Genomic DNA, 19,330 nt, shown 5'->3' on the forward strand with positions numbered 1-19,330 from the left:
AATATTATAAATAATTTAATCACCTTGCATAAATGATGGCAGTCATTGCTCTGCTGCCGACTGTTGTTCATTTGGAACGGCAGAGCTCCCCTTTGGTCGAGTGGTTGCATCGGGAAGAGGGTCCGGGGCGCATGCGCACTGCGGGGGCCCGGCAGTTGCGAGGATCGGCCGTTGAGGAGCCGGACGCGCCTGCGCAGCGTCGAATGTTTGGCGGGTGCCGGGAGAGCGCATGCGTAGTGTCGAGATTCGGCAGCAGAGTGCCGGGCGGGAGCGCATGGGTAGTGTTGGATTGTTTGGCAAGCGCCGGGCAGCTGCATGCGCTGAGTGTGCCTTATAAAGTGCCAGGTGTGGCGCATGCGTACTGTCGAGTGGGTGCCGGGAATACGCACGCGTAGTGGCGAGGTCCGGACTTGGCTGCAGAGTGCCGTGTGCGCGCGCATGAGCTCCAGTGGCCGTTGAGCCGGCTCCGGTCGGGACGCAGGCGCAGTGGCGGGTCTGGCCGTCGCCGTCGTCGGGCCGTTGGAGGAGATGAGCGGCGCCTGGCGGCTCCTTCCCGCCGCCCTCCGTCTCCGCCCGCACCCCCCGGCCTCCCCCACTGGCTGCTGCTGCCCCCGGCGGACTCAGGCCTCGGCGGCCGGGAGCTCGGCCAATGTCTTCGACCGGGGAATGAAGAGGCGGCAGAAGAAGTGGGCGGCGGCCGCAGCGGGCGATGGCGGGCAGTGCGACTACCTGAGGGAGGAGGTGAGGAGAGGGTAAGGGGAGGGAGAGGGTGAGGGGGGGGAGGGTGAGGGGGGGGAGGGTGAGGAGAGGGTGGGGGGGGAGGGTGAGGGAGGAGAGGGTGAGGGGGGAGGGTGAGGGGGTGAGGTGAGGAGAGGAGGGGGAGAGGGAGGTGAGGGTGAGGGAGGGAGGAGAGGGTGAGGGGGGGAGGGAGGAAGGAGAGGATGAGGGAGGAAGGAGAGCGTGAGGGAGGAGAGGGTGAGGGTGAGAGAGGGGTGGGAGTAGGGTGGGGGTGGGAGGAGGGAGGGTGTGACCCTCAAGGTCACACAACGTTTAGAAACAAAACTAAATGCTGGAAACAAGCAGCCGGTCAAGTGAAGAGAGGAAAAGAGTTGTTCTATTCTCCAATGCATCTCGGTGTGAACGATTACAACCTGTCATAAAGGGGTCTGGAGTGAACAGAGGACAAGAGATTCAAGATGCGCAGGAAGGAACTGCAGGTGCTGGTTTACGCCGAAGATAGACACAAAATGCTGGAGTAACTCAGCAGGACAGGCAGCATCTCTGAAGAGAACAAATGGGTGACGTTTCAGGGCAAGAAGGATGTTTCGTCTCGAATTAACATTGAATTAACATTTTGTTCAAGATGGCCGCGCCGTTGTGTTTGGCTGCCTGCCACTGTATGTTTCTTTTTTTTTCCTAGTCAGATGTGCAGCACTTTGGTCAACGTGGGTTGTTTTTAAATGTGCTATACAAATAAATTGACTTGACTTGACTTGACCCGAAATGTCACCTATTCCTCTTCTACAGAGATGCTGCCTGTCCCACTGAGTTATTTCAGCATTTTGTGTCTATCATAAGAAAGTCAAGTGTTTTATTGTCGTATGTCCCAATATGTAGCTGTAGAACAATATAGCACCAGAACAGGCCCCTCGATCCTAATGTCTGTGCTGAACACAATCGCAAGACCAACTATGATCTGCCTGCACTTAATCCATATCCCTCCATTCCCTGAACATCCACATACCTATCCAAAAGTCTCTTAAACACCACTATCGTATCTGCCTGCACCACCACCCATGGCAGCGTGTTCCATCACTGTCTGTGTAAAATAAGCGTGCCCTACACATCTCCTTTAAACTTTGCCTCTGTAGTCTTTGACATTTCCACTTAAAAAAAAAAAGACATTTAATGTCACTGGCATCTTTTGGATGATTGGTTCATGTGATCTTCACTTATTTAGTTTTTTTATGCAGTGTGTTTCTTCTTGGAGGTTTTGGAGGAATAGGAGACCAAGCAGAACCTCTAACCTTGTACATTTTCCCATTTTCACACCTTGCCCTTCCTGATCTCTAGTCACCCTTCCCCCTTGATTCTCAGTCCGAACAAGGGTTTCAACCCTTCTCTCCAGAGATGCTGCCTGAGTTACGCCCAGCATTTTGGGTCTACTAAAGGTTTCTGATATTTATAGTCTTGCTAAGAAGTAGCAAATCAGAATCAGAATAACCTTTATTGTCATCCAAAAAAACAAGTCTTTTGGACGAGACTTTGTCACCCACAAAATGAGGTTCTTTGTTTCTAAATAAACAATAAAGTATGCCATTCGCAATTCAAAGACATTAAAGTGGGAGATAATTGCTATTTCTTGCTGAGTTTATTTACAATATAATTTGGTATCGCTACCACAGAACGATTCTATCCCTTTAGATTTTTATAATTTCCTCCGTTTTTTGAAAAAGCTTCGAATTTTCCAGTTACGTTGTTTTATTTGGTTTGCAGTTCAGGCTGAGATGCTCATGCACATATTAAGTTGGTAATCATGTCAAAATAATGTCAGTCATTCCATGTAATAAAAATCTAAGCACTGAAATTCCTTGTGAATCCATTCTGGGAACAGTCAAAACATTCTGGTGAATTCACAATGTTTGTGGAGGGAATAAATAATAACATTTGGATGGCCAGACTGAATTGTGTTTCCTCAGGTTTCACAATCCAGAACTCTTAAAACCTATCTCAACCCTTCTGTTCTTATCTCAGGCTTTTGCTCTAACCATCAAAAAACCCTCACCTGCGTTGACCTATCACCTGCCATGCTTTGTCCTGCTTTCCCCTTTTCCAGCCTCCTTTCCCACCACTACAATCAGTCTGAAGGGTCTTAACCCGAACCTTCACCTGTCCATGTTTTCCAGAGATGCTGCCTGACCTGAGTTATTCTAGCACTTTGTGTCATTTTGTGAATGTCAGCATGTAATATCTTGGAGAATGGATGCAGTGTGGGCATTGCTTTGAAATATACCCACAGTACAAAAGTAGTAGGCAGTTAGTTCCTGAAGATAGACACGAAAAGGTGGTGTAACTCAGTGGGTCAGAGAGCATCTCTGGAGAAAAGGAATAGGTTGGCTCTCCAACGAGAGTTCTGCCACACCCTCTATCGCCCTCTCCCCTGACTTTCAGTCTGAAGAAGGATCTTGACCTGAAAGGTCACATTTCTTTTCTCTAGAGGTGCTGCCTGACTCCAGCACTGAGTTACTCCAGCAATTTTGTCTATCTTTGGTGTAAATCAGCATCTGGTGCTCTTTCCTACACATTGTCCTTGAAGCTGCAACGAGACCTTGGTGTCCTTGTACACCAGTCACTGAAAGTAAGCGTGCAGGTACAGCAGGCAGTGAAGAAAGCTAATGGCATGTTGGCCTTCATAACGAAGGGATTTGAGTACAAGAGCAAAGAAGTCCTTCTGCAGGTGTATCGAGCCCTGGTGAGACCACATCTGGAGTATTGTGTGCAGTTTTGGTCGTCTAATTTGAGGAAGGACGTAATTGCTATTGAGGCAGTGCAGCGTAGATTCACGAGGTTAATCCCTGGGATGGAGGGACAGTTATATGAGGAAAGATTGGAAAGACTAGGCTTGTATTCACTGGAGTTTAGAAGAATGAGAGGGGGTCTTATAGAGATGTATAAAATTATAAAAGCTAGATGCTAGGAAAACATTTCCCAATGTTGGGGGAGTCCAGAACCAGGGGAGACAGTCTAGGGGAGGCCATTTAAAACTGAGGTGAGAAGAAACTTTTTTACCCAGAGAGTTGTGAATTTGTGAAATTCTCTGCCACAGAGGGCAGTGGAGGTCAATTCACTGGATGAATTTAAAAGAGAGTTAGGTCGAGCTCTAGGGGCTCGTGGAATCAAGGGATATGGGGAGAAGGCAGGCACAGGTTACTGATTGCAGATGATCAGCCATAATCACAATGAATGGCGGTGCTGGCTTGAAGGGCCAAATGGCCTCTTCCTGCACCTACTTTCTATATTTCTATGTAAGCTTGTTCAACTGGTGAATGAGATTTTGACTGATCTATTGTAAAACAGATCATAGTTTCACATTTTAAGATCCAATTACTGAACCTTTCCAAATGATCGATATCACAATTTTGCAATTGTACAGGTTGGAAGCAGAATTGCAGATCGTGTTTTGGATATTGTGAGGTAAGATTGACCCGCTAGGATTTTTTCTGCTGTGTTTTTCTATTTGCAGTTCGCCTAAATATTATTAATCTTCTCCCACAATATAGTTAAAACTATATTGTTCAAAAAATTGAAATGAAATTGAAATTGCATGAAATTATATCTGGGTCCGACTTCACCTTTTTTTCCTTCTTTTAGAACTTTCCCTGTTGCACTTGACATTGGATGTGGCAAAGGCTATATAGCAGGAAACCTAACCAAGGTAAGTGAACAGGCATTGGCCATTTGGCTTCAATAAACGTGTATCTTTTTCAACTGAGGTTTAGTTTTACATCAAAGACTTGGTTTCTCATCTGCTTTAAAATACAGTATGACTTTAAATTGGAAATCTCGGCCAGTTTCCTCTTGAGTACAAATCCACACCATAATTACTCAACAAATTGGCAGCTTTTCGAGTCGGTTGGAAAGTATTACATATTGTGTCTGATGGTAGGTATGACAATGCATAATCAATATACCATCCAAAACACTGAAAAAGTATTTCAGATAAATTTAAATCCAATGATGCATTGTGCTATCTCTTTCATCACTTTTTATTTTGCATCTTGAAACATCTATGTACTGCATACATTTTTGAAATATTGGTGTTAATAGTTCTGAAGTCATGAGAAAAACTGGAAAACCATGAAGCATCATTTCAAAGCTGTAAAACAACTATGAAATTATCGAGGTAGCTTGGTGCATAGAAAGTACCCCATTATTTGCTTTCACATGAAGGATGATACACAAAAACTGAGTATCTATTTTTTAACACCTTCATTTACTATCTTAACATTTAAAAGAAAATGTAGGTAGGTACATTGGGACAGGTTTAGAGGGATCTGGGCCAAATAAAGGCAGGTGGGACTAGTGTAGCTGGGACATGTTGGCCAGTGTGGACAAGTTGGACCGACGGGCCTGTTTCCACACTATCACTGTGAAAATTTCTTCATTTTTGAAACAAACTTTGGTTATTTATTAATTAATCCTGTTTCTGTTGTTTCAGGATACTGTTCAAAAACTCTTTCAAATCGATGTTGCAGAGAATGTTTTGGTAGGTTCTTTGTTCATGAAAAGCATTTTAGTTTGGAAAGAATATGCAGGCCTAGACATTACAGTTCAAACTTCATGTAAAAATTAAGAGATAATTAAAAATAAATGTTGTCGTTGACTGTTGCCTTCATGTTTCCAATGTTTTGTGGTCTTGCCTCTGATCATTGCTCATGGATCTGCTCCTGAATGGTTTCTTTGAAAGGTGGAACTAAGCATCTTTGGCACGGTGATCAAGCAATACTTGCTTGAAAAATAGAGACCAATAATTGTGATAACAAAACGTTAATACGCGATATACAGAGTTAAATACAGCGGTTTTATCCTCTTTACATATATATATATTAAGACACAAAATGCTGGAGTAACTCAGCGGGACAGGCAGCATCTCTGCAGAGAAGGAATGGGTGACGTTTAGGATCGAGACCCTTCTTCAGATTCATCAGACGCTCGTATCTTGCAGTATATATTTTTTTCCGATGCTGCTCAAAAGCAGAATATCTATAAATGTATTGATATAACAATGTTTTCTATTGTAGGATAGGAATAATGCCCCAAATGTTATCCTCCTCATACCTCAGTTTACCTGGTGGCACAAAATGGAGGGGTGTACTTCTTTCCCCAGATGAATCGTGAATAAAGTTGGGAGGCCTAGTAAATATTTTGTCCACTGTACTCCCTTCCGGAGCAGCCTCAGTGCTGTATTTGTCTTTGACATGGCTTGCAGAATGAGAGATAGGTCTTGGAAGGAAGAGAGAATAGATATTCATAAGGTCATAAGTGATAGGAATAGTATTGGGCCATTTGGCCCATCAAGTCTACTCTGCCATTCAATCATGGCTGATCAATCTCTCCCTCCTAACCCCATTCACCTGCTTTCTCCCCATTACCTCTGATACCTGTACTAATCAAGAATATAGAAATGCTCTATTTTTATATGTGTGCTATTTTTGTTGCAACTGTACCTATTAAAGCAGCTGCAAATTGCTAACCTTATTGCTTTTAATGTACCTTTGCAGAAATATCCAATTGAGACGGAAATTCCCACCTATCATATCCTAGCAGATGAAGAGTTTCTCCCCTTCCAAGAAAATACATTTGATCTCATTGTTAGCAGTCTGAGGTGTGTGATTAAATCATCCCTGCTTTAAATGATTAATACCAACAATTAATTAGTATTAATCCCCATCCTTGATAGAAACATTGTTTGCGTGTAATTATTTGTAAATGTTTCCTGAAACTCAACTGATTTTATTTGAATTTTGAAAAATAGTTTGATTTGATTTGAATTCCTGTACAATTTGAAAATGTTTATCTTTTGAAATTTGCTTTGTTACTTAAAATCTGCCCTTTCATTTTTAGTTTACATTGGGTGAATGACCTCCCAGGAGCCTTCAAGCAGGTGAAAATGTTTTCTCCACAATTCCAAACAAATAGCTAAAGAAAAGTGTTGCCTGTCCATTCCCCCCCAGGTGCTGCCTGACCTGCTGAGTTCCTGTTAGTAAAAGAAAGTGATCATCAGGTGCACAGCCATGCCACGAAGGCTTGATGTTGTAACTGTTGAGACATATTTCATGTTTATAAAAAAACATACAGCCAAATGTTCCAAGAAAACCAATTCATTTCTGTAAAAGCAGCATCTTAACCTCTCATTTGTATTACATTGAATTTTTCAAATTTGACACATTATTGTATTGTTCAGTAATGAAATACACAATATGAGAAAAGGTATTATTCAGTTCAAGAGATGGTGAGTTGTGGATGTGGACAGCGATAAAGAGGAGGATGAAAGTTGCCCATTGGAGGGGTCACTGTGCAAATGTGGAGCAGTGAAGGGGAACATCTGGTCCCAGGTTGAGATGGGGAACTTTTGGATGAACTGAGGAGGGTTTAGCCTGGTAGAGTGACCAGAGAACCATAGGAAAACCACTCAATCTCGTTCTGTCTGAAGAAAAGTAATGAGAGAATCCCATTGAAAAGGTTCTGAGGGGCAACTTTTTCATGCAAAGGATGGTGAATTTCAGGCATGTGAATTTTATGCAGATTTTCGCCTTTTAAATTTTTGTCCCCCCCCCCCCCCCCCGGCTGTATGCCTCGTGCAAGCGCTCTGCTCTTTTCCTCTTTTTTTTTATTACCTCGCTCACATGCCTGGAATTTATGGACCAAGCTGCCAGAGGAAGTGGTAGAGGCAGGTACAGTTATGGCATTTACAGGGTATTTGGGCAGGTACATGGATAAGAAAGGTTTGGAGGGCATTGGCAAGTAGGTTGGTTGACATGGACGAGTTGGGGTGAAGGGCTTGTTTCTGGGGTCTATAGCTCTGACTTTTGTGGGTGGCACAGCAGTAGAGTTGCTGCCTTACAGCACCAGAGAGCCGAGTTCGATCCTGACTTCTGGTGCTGTCTGTACGGAGTTTGTACGTTCTCCCAGTGACCATGTGAGTTTGCTCCGGGTGCTTCGGTTTCTCCCACACACCAAAGATGTACAGGTTTGTAGGCTAATTGGCTTCGGTAAAATTGTAAATTGTACCCAGCAATTGTCCCAAGGATAGTGTCAGTGTACGGGGTGATCGCTGGACAGTGGACTCGGTGAGTCAAAGGGCCTGTTTCCACGCTGTAGTCTAAAGTCTAAAATAAAGACTCTTAGCAAGATGATACTGCGCAAAAAGGAAATTAGAGCTGTAATGCTGATTTACAATCTTTGAACTATTTGAGAATTTTTCCCAAAATGTACTGGAACTCAAATTATATTGAGCAGAAATAGGTTTGTGGCATGCACCACCAAATACATTCATTGACTGGTAATTTTAGGAGATACACTAACTGTTCTGGTTACAGTGATGATCCTTTTTTTCCCCTCTGTAGATTAATAATTCCTTGAAACCAGATGGCGTTTTCATTGGCGCCATGATGGGAGGGGAGACCTTGTATGAGCTTCGCTGTTCCCTGCAGCTCGCCGAGCTGGAACGTGAAGGAGGGTTTGCACCTCACGTTTCACCGTTCACTGCCGTGGCCGACCTCGGAAATCTCTTGCAACAAGCAGGATTTAACATGCTAACTGTGGTGAGGCAAATAAAGATTTGTTTCTAAATTGTTTGTTTCATAGTTTATATTATGAAGAGTGTCAAGAAAAAAATAAATTTGAAGGATATATTCTGAAAAAAATATTTTTTGTTGCACTGGGCGACACAGTGGTGCAGTGGGAGTCGCTGCCTTACAGTGTTCGATCCTGACTATGGGTGCTGACTGTACAGAGTTTATACATTCTCCCCGTGATTGTGTGGGTTTCCTCCGGGTGCTGTGGTTTCCTCTCACATTTCAAAGATGTGCACGTTTGTAGGTTAATTGGCTTCTGTATATTATCTGTACTTAACATCGCCCGGTGCGGCCGCGGGACGTTCCATCCTCTTGCGGGGGCTGTGCGTGTCGGTTGCCTCGGTAGGGGTCGAGCTGCCTGTCCGTGGGTGCGGGGGGAAGAGAGGGGAAGTTTTGTTGCCTCCATCACAGTGAGGGGGTGTTTGGAGTCACTGTGATGGATGTTTGTGTTGGGGTCGGGTGTCCTGTGTTTTTTTTCTTTTTGCTGTGTTTTGTGACTGCTGAAATTTTGTTCGGTGTTGTGCCGAATGACAATAAAGTGTTGTTATGTTATGTTATGTTATTAAATGCCCATTTAGAGGTATGGGGCAGCAGGTCACATTCAATTCTCTTTGAACCCGGTGGGAAAGTGACGTGCCATTCATTGTGTTACGGTTCCCTCTGCCAATTACCATATTAATGCCGTGCCTTAAAACAAAACGCCACCTACACAATTAGCATATTCCCCGTTTGGATCATTGACATTTATTTCAAGGTATTTAACACATGCTTAAAATATTTTAAAAGTGCAATTTTGCAGAAAGATTGGCGGTTACAATTTTGTCACCTTTATCTCAACTGCGCACACTTAACTTGCCTCTTAGTTATACATCAGAACAAAATTGGTGAGATGGTTAATTATGAAATATTAACAGGGAAATATTAACAAGAGAGTTAGATAGAGCTCTGGGGGCTAGTGGAATCAAGGGATAAGGGGAGAAGGCAGGCACAGGTTACTGATTGTGGATGATCAGCCATGATCACAATGAATGGCGGTGCTGGCTCGAAGGGCCAAATGGCCTCCTCCTGCACCTATTTTCTATGTTTCTGTGGAGTAGTGCAGGAAATAGTGTACCATTTAAAGATCTGTAAAATAAATATTTTAAGTCCTGTGTGTTAATTTTCTACAGGACATTGATGAAATCCAGGTCAACTATCCAGGGATCTTTGAAGTAATGGAGGACTTGCAAGGTTGGTGGAGGTGGCTGTGACTACAGAAATGTTATTTGGTCTATTCTCAATTGTTTGTTTAATTGATATGATTTTTTTATAAAAATCTACACAAATCGTGCATTGCCTTTGTGCATATAGCTTTGAGAACAAAATATGAAATATTGTGGCGGTGCAGAAATGCACAATCCCTCAGATGAAAAAAGTGATATTTACAAAACGGTAACCTTTTAACCCCTCGAGCCAACGCTGGATACGTAACGTGATTTCTTTTAAATCTCCTGATAGTTTTGCATCTCTAAATCTGAAGGTATGGGAGAGAGCAATTGTGCTTGGAACAGGAAATCCATGTTGCACAGGGATACCATACTAGCAGCTGCAGCAATCTACAAAGGTGAGTGAATGAAAGGTTGGACCTGAATCTGATATTTGGTGTGAGTTAGAAAGTACATAATGGACATTAGGATATAAAGGGAGCACGCATAAGCCAGCTTTTCTGCTCAAATGATGGTTGATATTTTTAATTAATGCCAGTACATTCCCTCAGCTTCAATATTCTGAAGGAAAGTCAGAAGCACGTAGAATCATTTTTAGTCCCAAATGGATAATATTTCATCCCTGCCTTTTCCTCATGTGCCACCATGTACCAACAGCATCTTCCCTGCTCTTAACAGACTCCTAAACTAGTTCGCAAAAAGCTGGAGTAACTCAGCAGGTCAGGCAGCATCTCAGGAGAGAAGGAATGGGCGACGTTTCAGGTCGAGACCCTTCTTCAGTCTGAAACGTCGCCCATTCCTTCTCAGCCTGACCTGCTGAGTTACTCCAGCTTTTTGTGAATAAATACCTTCGATTTGTACCAGCATCTGCAGTTATTTTCTTACAGCACCTAAACTAGTTCAAGTCTGAAGAAGGGTCTCGACCCGAAACGTCACCCATTCTTTCTCTCCAGAGATGCTGCCTGGCCCGCTGAGTTACTCCAGCATTTTGTGTCTACCCTCCTGCACTAATCACCGCTTTCAAACATCCCATTCCCTGAGATGCTGCCACATACTCTTAGCTCTACCTCATTCCGTTATTGGACTTTAATATTTTGTTGTACGACAATCATACAGTTATATAGTGTGGAAACGGGCCCTTCGGCCCAACATGCCCCACCTGCCTGTGTTTGGTCCATATCCCTCCAAACCTGTCTTATCCATGTACCTGTTTAACTGTTTCTTAACTGTTTACTCGAGGAACTTCATGTGAACAAGGAATATCATTGATACATAGAAAATAGATGCAGGAGTAGGCCATTCGGCCCTTCGAGCCAGCACCGCCATTCAATGTGATCATGGCTGATCATCCACAATCAGTACCCCGTTCCTGCCTTCTCCGCATATCCCTTGATTCCACTAGCGCTAAGAGCTCTATGAAACTCTCTTTTGAATGCATCCAGTGAGTCGGCCTCCACTGCCTTATGAGGCAGAGAATTCCACGAATTCACAACTCTGGGTGAAAAGGTTTTTCCTCATCTTATCAGTCTGAAGAAGGGTCTCGACCAGAAACGTCACCCATTGCGTCTATCCAGAGATGCTGCCTGTCCCGCTGAGTTACTCCAGCATTTTGTGTCTACCTTTCCTCATCTCAGTTCTCAATGGCCTACCCCTTATTCTTAAACTGTGGCCCCTGGTTCTGAACTCCCCCAATATCGGGAACATCTTTCCTGCATCTAGCGTGCCTAATCCCATAATAATTGTAGATGTTTCTATAAGATCCCCTCTCATCCTTCTAAATTCCAGTGTATACAAACCCAGTCGTTCCATTCTTTCATCATATGTCAGTCCCGTCATTCCAGGAATTAACCTAGTGAACATACACTGCACTCCCTCAATAGCAAGAACGTCCTTCCTCAAATTTGGAGACCAAAACTGCACACAGTACTCCAGGTGTGGTCTCACCAGTGCCCTGTACAACTGCGGAAGGACCTCTTTGCTCCTGTACTCAAATCCTCTCGTTATGAAGGCCAACATGTCCTTAGCTTTCTTCACTGCCTGCTGTACCTGCATGCTTCCTTTCAGTGACTGTATTATTGCACCCTAATGTATAATGACAAACTAATCTGAAACTGGGTCACAAAAGCTAGTCTTAAGACAATTTGATTCATTCCACATGCTGTTACGATATGCTAACAGTAGTGAGCATAGTTAGGCTGTAGGATCAGGCAGCATCCCGGGTGAATGCCATACTGCAGATTGATACTCAAGAACGAGCACCGCTCCTGGGCATGCTATTTTGGTATTATCACACCCCAGGCATCTACCCAACAATGCAGATAATTGTCCAGGTGTGTTCTCACTAAAAGCAGGACAAATCCTATTCAAAGAAATTACTGTCACCTATCTTCCGTCAGCCATCAGCAAAATGATGGATCGTGTCAGTAACGGGGCTTTTGCAGTATTCTTAAGTAATATTTAGAACCCAGCAAAAAAGATAAGTGAGGAAAGAGGACACTGACCAATGAAGGAAATTAGGGATTCACAAGTTATAGGAGTCGAATTAGGCCATTCGGCCCATCGAGTCCACGCCACCATTCAATCTCTGCCTCCTGATCCCATTTTCCTGCCTCGGCATCTGCAGTTCCTTCCTAGACGAGAATGATTCCAGGAATGGGTGGGTTACACAACAGACAATAGGTGCAGGAGTAGGCCATTCGGCCCTTCGAGCCAGCACCACCAACCAGCATATGAGCATTTGACAACACTGGGCCTTTACTCGCTGGAGTTCAGAAGGTTGAGGAGGGACCTCATTGAAACTTACAGAATAATGAAAGGCATAGATAGAGTGGATGTGGAAAGGATGTTTCCTCCTCTCTCCCTCTAAATCTTTCCTATCCATGTACCTGTCCAAGTATTTTTTAAATATAGTTATGGCACGTGGCTCAACTACCTCCATTGGCAGCTTGTTCCATATACCCACGACCCATCACGCAGATTCACAACTTCTCTTAACTTGACAATTATGTTTTGGCTTCATAACGTGTGCTGCGATTTCTGATATTTTTCCAGATAGAATTGGCTTAAATCATCCTCTGGTGTGTTGCAAGCAGTAGCAATTGCTAAAAGTTAACAAAAGTAAAACACATAATATTTGGATCAATTGTACTAAATTAAACTTTTATTTGTCTCTCACCAAAGAGATGTACGGCAACAAGGATGGTTCTGTGCCGGCGACGTTTCAGATTCTGTATATGATTGGCTGGAAACCCCATGAATCACAGGTAGGCGATTTCCAATCTTTCTAAGCCAAAAAAAAATCCATGTGTGGACTTGGACATTGTGCAGCTCCTTTGATTTCATACGGACAGATACTGACAATTGGACAGTTGAAAGGAAATTCTTAAGAGTTTCTTGTACAGAAACACTGTAGAAATATTGGATTACTGTTCAAGATGTTTAAAAACATCATTTTTGTAGCCCTTTGCCCATCCTGTTCACGGTGGCGCAGTGGTAGAGTTGTTGCCTTACAGCGAATGCAGCGCCGGAGACCCGGGTTCGATCCTGACTACGGGCGCCGTCTGTACGGAGTTTGTACGTTCGCCCCGTGACCTGCGTGGGTTTTCTCTGGGATCTTCGTTTTCCTCCCATACTCCAAAGACGTACAGGTTTGTAGGTTAATTGACTGGGTAAATGTAAAAATTGTCCCTAGTGTGTGTAGGATAGTGTTAAATGTGCGGGGATTGCTGGGCGGCATGGAGTCGGTGGGCCGAATGGCCTGTTTCCGCGCTGTATCTCTAAATCTAAAAATCTACAATCTAAAAAATCCTTTCAGCTCATTGAAATATATTTTCACGTTTAATCACATGAATGTGACCATCCCATCCCAGGACTTAGCCTGCTGAGTCAGCTCTGGACTGCCTCCAAAGCTACTATATCCTTGGGTAGGGGCGCACAGAATTCCAGGAACTCCAAAGCCCTGTTAACTAAAAAGGCAATACGAGGAGAAAAGATGAGGTACGAGGGTAAACTAGCCAATAATATAAAGGAGGATAGCAAAAGTTTTTTTAGGTACGTGAAGAGGAAAAAAATAGTCAAGGCAAATGTGGGTCCCTTGAAGACAGAAGCAGGGGAATTTATTATGGGGAACAAAGAAATGGCAGACGAGTTAAACCGTTACTTTGGATCTGTCTTCACTGAGGAAGATACACACAATCTCCCAAATGTTCTAGGGGCTGGAGAACCTAGGGTGATGGAGGAACTGAAGGAAATCCACATTAGGCAGGAAATGGTTTTGGGTAGACTGATGGGACTGAAGGCTGATAAATCCCCAGGGCCTGATGGTCTGCATCCCAGAGTACTTAAGGAGGTGGCTCTAGAAATAGTGGAAGCATTGGAGATCATTTTTCAATGTTCTATAGATTCAGGATCAGTTCCTGTGGATTGGAGAATAGCAAATGTTATCCCACTTTTTAAGAAAGGAGGGAGAGAGAAAACGGGTAATTATAGACCAGTTAGTCTGACATCAGTGGTGGGGAAAATGCTGGAGTCAATTATAAAAGACGAAATTGCTGAGCATTTGGATAGCAGTAACGGGATCGTTCCGAGTCAGCATGGATTTACGAAGGGGAAATCATGCTTGACAAATCTACTGGAATTTTTTGAGGATGTAACTAGGAAAATTGACAAGGGAGAGTCAGTGGATGTGGTGTACCTCGACTTTCAGAAAGCCTTCGACAAGGTCCCACATAGGAGATTAGTGGGCAAAATTAGGGCACATGGTATTGGGGGTAGGGTACTGACATGGATAGAAAATTGGTTAACAGACAGAAAGCAAAGAGTGGGGATAAATGGGTCCCTTTCGGAATGGCAGGCAGTGACCAGTGGGGTACCGCAAGGTTCGGTGCTGGGACCCCAGCTATTTACGATATACATTAATGACTTAGACGAAGGGATTAAAAGTACCATTAGCAAATTTGCAGATGATACTAAGTTGGGGGGTAGTGTGAATTGTGAGGAAGATGCAATAAGGCTGCAGGGTGACCTGGACAGGTTGTGTGAGTGGGCGGATACATGGCAGATGCAGTTTAATGTAGATAAGTGTGAGGTTATTCACTTTGGAAGTAAGAATAGAAAGGCAGATTATTATCTGAATGGTGTCAAGTTAGGAGGAGGGGGAGTTCAACGAGATCTGGGTGTCCTAGTGCATCAGTCAATGAAAGGAAGCATGCAGGTTCAGCAGGCAGTGAAGAAAGCCAATGGAATGTTGGCCTTCGTAACAAGAGGAGTTGAGTATAGGAGCAAAGAGGTCCTTCTACAGTTGTACCGGGCCCTGGTGAGACCGCACCTGGAGTACTGTGTGCAGTTTTGGTCTCCAAATTTGAGGAAGGATATTCTTGCTATGGAGGGCGTGCAGCGTAGGTTCACTAGATTAATTCCCGGAATGGCGGGACTGTCGTATGTTGAAAGGCTGGAGCGATTGGGCTTGTATACACTGGAATTTAGAAGGATGAGGGGGGATCTTATTGAAACATATAAGATAATTAGGGGATTGGACACATTAGAGGCAGATAACATGTTCCCAATGTTGGGGGAGTCCAGAACAAGGGGCCACAGTTTGAGAATAAGGGGTAGGCCATTTAGAACGGAGATGAGGAAGAACTTTTTCAGTCAGAGGGTGGTGAAGGTGTGGAATTCTCTGCCTCAGAAGGCAGTGGAGGCCAGTTCGTTGGATGCTTTCAAGAGAGAGCTGGATAGAGCTCTTAAGGATAGCGGAGTGAGGGGGTATGGGGAGAAGGCAGGAACGGGGTACTGATTGAGAGTGATCAGCCATGATCGCATTGAATGGCGGTGCTGGCTCGAAGGGCTGAATGGCCTACTCCTGCACCTATTGTCTATTGTCTATTGTCTATTGTCTAACTGTCAGAAGATCGACCGACTCAGACAGTTTGACAGTCTGGGAGAAGAATGAGAGTTTTGGAGAATGACCGATTGTTGATTAGTACGGGTGTAAAGGGTTATGGGGAGAAGGCTGAAGAATGGGGTTGAGAGGGAGAGATAGATCACTCATGATTGAATGGTGGAGTAGACCTGATGGGCCGAATGGCCTAATTCTGCTCCGATGACGTATAAACATCCTCCCTATTCTTATGCTCCAAACCTTTATTTTTAGTTTAGTTTAGAGATACAGCGCGGAAACAGGCCCTATGGCCCATCGGATCCGCGCCGACCTGCGATCCCCGCACATTAACACTATCCTACACCCACTAGGGACAATCTTTACATTTACCAAACCAGTTAACCCACAAACCTGCACGTCTTTGGAGTGTGGGAGAAAACCGAAGATCCCAGAGAAAACCCATGCAGTTCACAGGGAGAACGTACAAACTCCGTACAGACGGCACCCGTAGTTGGGATGGAACCCGGGTCTCCGGCGCTGCATTCGCTGTAAGGCAGCAACTCTACCGCTGCGTCACCGTGACAGCCCCTGTACCTCACCTGTTGCAATAAAGGCCAAAATGCCATTTGCACTTTAACTGCTTAGTTGGGTTTGTCTGCTAACATTCTGCGGTTGGTATAAGAAATCCTTTGGCCGAATGGAATGCAGGAAGCTCCGGCAAAGTGCAATGTGAAAAAACCAGTAACCCCCACAATTAAAATGTGGATTACAGAAATGACCGAGACCTTGCATTTGGAAAAAATAAGGTTTGCCTTCATTGACAAACCAGATCTATTTTTTAATATATGGCCTCCATTTATTGAAATTTTAAGAAAGTAAATGGGTTTGTCACAAAACTAAAACTTAAAACTAAAGTTAAAACTTGAGTTTAGGGTTGGGTGTACAACTATACTCATTAACTCCTGGATCTATCCCCATAATCTTTATATTTGTAATTCTCTTTTTTCTTTGCTTTCTCTCTATTAGTTTATAGTCTTTTTTTTCAGTCTCTTTTCATCTTTATTTTTTCTTAAAAAATTTAAAAATTGAAGCTATGTAAGAATTCTATAACCAGTTTGTCGATTATTATTATTTGTTAAAAAAAAAAAATTTTTTAAAGTGCAATGTCACATTGACCGGGGTAATCCATTTTAGAGATGTTGATTTTGATGAAGACTGACCAGGTCGCATGAGATGACTCCCTTGCTCTGTGAGGTACAGGGGGTCCCCTGGCCACACAAGGGTTGCGTCCTGACAGAACAAACCATTTGGGAACCCTGAAAATGTTGCTAATTGCCAGTTGTTGCGTTGCAGAAGCATATGTTCTTAGCAAGTCACTAATGTGAGAGTGGTGTGTACTTACGCTGGACTACCTGTACTGTGCAACGTAGCTCGTGCGCCACAGCCAACCTGCCGTGTACTACAGACTTGACTGTGTTTTCTTTCAGGCTCTGCCAGCAAAGAGAGGTTCGGCTTCAGTATCAATGGGTGACATAGGAAAACTGTCTGAACCGATGGTACAAAAGGATAAAGAGTTTTAAAATTGTAATGGAGATCACATCTCACCCTCCAGAAAATTCTGCCAGCCAGGCAACATCTCCGATAATCCAGAACGTTCGTCGTTTTACCGTAAAATATTAATTGTGTGTATAAATATAAACAGTAAAAGATTATCATTTTCAAATTGGACTTGAATTTTACTTTCCTGCTGGATCAGGCGATATTTTCTGCACAAGATGAAAGATAGATTACTCTTCCTTGTGCTCCGAATATATTTTCAAGCTTGAATTCCATGATCTATACAAAAGCAGCTGATGTGCATTCTTAACTATTCCTCAGTCACCACCTTTCCCCGATGACACAGCTGAGCTGAGGAGTTCACTCAAATACTGTGTCTGGAACAGTGGGACCTCTTTAAATTTATTTAATTTTAACATGGAATGCAGTTTGCAAGTAGCGACCTAATATTACTTTATCTGACTTTTTGGAGTATAGTTCTCACAAATAGCAGAAGATAATGGGTGATGGTTTTATTTTATGTAATTAAGGAGCAAGAGTGAAATATTGGAAGGGTTAATCATAAAAACAGACAGTGTAGAAACATAGAAAATAGATGCAGGAGCAGGCCATTCGGCCCTTCGAGCCTGCACCGCCATTCAATATGATCACGGCTGATCATCCAGCTCAGTAACCTGTACCTGCCTTCTCTCCATACCCCCTGATCCCTTTAGCCACAAGGTCCACATCTAACTCCCTCTTAAATATAGCCAATGAACTGGCCTCAACTACCTTCTGTGGCAGAGAATTCCACAGACTCACCACACTCTGTGTGAAGAAATGTTTTCTCATCTCGATCCTAAAAGACTTCCCGCTTATCCTTAAGCTGTGACCCCTGGTTCTGGACTTCCCCAACATCGGGAACAATCTTCTCGCATCTAGCCTCTCCAATCCCTTAAGAATTTTATATGTTTCTATAAGATCCCCCCTCAGTCTTCTAAATTCCAGCGAGTATAAGCCTAGTCTATCCAGTCTTTCTTCATATGAAAGTCCTGCCATCCCAGGGATCAATCTGGTGAACCTTCTCTGTACTCCCTCTAAGGCTAGAATGTCTTTCCTCAGATTAGGAGACCAAAACTGTACACAATACTCCAGGTGCGGTCTCACCAAGGCCCTGTACAACTGCAGCAGAACCTCCCTGTTCCTCTACTCAAATCCTCTTGCTATGAATGCTAACATACCATTCGCTTTCTTCACTGCCTGCTGCACCTGCACGCTTGCTTTCAATGACTGGTGTACCATGACACCCAGGTCACGTTGCATCTCCCCTTTTCCTAATTGGCCACAATTCAGGTAATACTCTGCTTTCCTGTTCTTGCCGCCAAAGTGGATAACCTCACATTTATCCACATTATATTGCATCTGCCATGCATTTGCCCACTCGCCTAATCTATCCAAGTCACTCTGCAGCCTCCTCACAGCTAACATTGCCACCCAGCTTCGTGTTATCCGCAAACTTAGATATGTTGCATTCAATTCCCTCGTCCAAATCATTAATATATATTGTAAATAACTGGGGTCCCAGCACTGAGCCTTGCGGTACCCCACTAGTTACTGCCTGCCATTCTGAAAAGGACACGTTTATTCCTACTCTTTGCTTCCTGTCGCCAACCAATTCTCTATCCACCTCAACACTGAACCCCCAATACCGTGTGCTTTAAGTTTGTACACCAATCTCCTAAGTCATGATATGTATGCAACTTTGCAAGGGGATAAGTCAACAAGCTTGAATAAGGTTTTCAAAATAAGCAAAGAAGACAATAGTGGAGGATCAGAATCTTTCAATCCTCTCACTAGCACAGTGATATAGTAGAGAGCACTGCTAATACTGAGACTTCAAGAAGAAAGGGCAAGAAACAGTCTAGGACCTGACATAGAAAAATAGGAGGAAGACATACAATGCTGGAGTAATTCAGCGGGTCATGCAGCATCTCGGGAGAGAAGGAATGGGTGACGTTTCGGATCGAGACCCTTCAGAAGAAGGGTTTTGACCCGAACGTCACCCATTCCTTCTCTCCCGAGATGCTGCATGACCCGCTGAGTTACTTTAGCATTGTGTGTCTACCTTCGATTTGTACCAGCATCTGCACTTTTTTTTCCTACACAGAAAAATAGGCGCAGGAGTAGGCCATTTGGCCCTTCGAGCCCACATTGACTAGAATTATCCATTGAGGAGAAAAACGTGTATACGCTGGAAACATTCTAGTCCAGATTGCTGAATTTAAATAACATCTACTGTTTATTGCAGGTTAATTATGGTAAAGTTAACTTTAACATATGCATTCCTTCAGTTA

The 19,330-nt window shown here is 43.6% G+C and overlaps 2 protein-coding genes across 3 annotated transcripts in view; one reads left to right on the forward strand and one right to left on the reverse strand.

Moving 5' to 3' along the window:
* esf1 (ESF1 nucleolar pre-rRNA processing protein) overlaps positions 1-704 on the reverse strand; it is a 65,201-nt gene extending 64,497 nt beyond the window's left edge. The window contains exon 1 of the mRNA XM_078405654.1: positions 24-704. Coding sequence (XP_078261780.1) covers positions 24-46 — 23 coding nt within the window. The 5' untranslated portion in view covers positions 47-704. The remainder of the gene's footprint in view (positions 1-23) is intronic.
* ndufaf5 (NADH:ubiquinone oxidoreductase complex assembly factor 5) lies at positions 461-17,135 on the forward strand. Of its 2 annotated transcripts, none has more exons than XM_078405660.1 (11): positions 461-741; positions 4,154-4,194; positions 4,372-4,435; positions 5,219-5,266; positions 6,282-6,385; positions 6,625-6,664; positions 8,127-8,324; positions 9,527-9,587; positions 9,877-9,960; positions 12,743-12,825; positions 16,928-17,135. In XM_078405660.1, the coding sequence occupies exons 1-11, from the start codon at positions 529-531 to the stop codon at positions 17,018-17,020; spliced, it is 1,029 nt and encodes a 342-aa protein (XP_078261786.1). In that variant the 5' UTR covers positions 461-528; the 3' UTR covers positions 17,021-17,135. The 2 variants fall into 2 exon arrangements, with proteins under 2 accessions (XP_078261786.1, XP_078261787.1); XM_078405661.1 differs by having other exon boundaries at positions 462-752.
* Positions 17,136-19,330: the final 2,195 nt, after the last annotated feature.

Source organism: Rhinoraja longicauda, chromosome 9, assembly GCF_053455715.1.
Source record: "Rhinoraja longicauda isolate Sanriku21f chromosome 9, sRhiLon1.1, whole genome shotgun sequence".
NCBI lineage: Eukaryota > Metazoa > Chordata > Chondrichthyes > Rajiformes > Arhynchobatidae > Rhinoraja > Rhinoraja longicauda.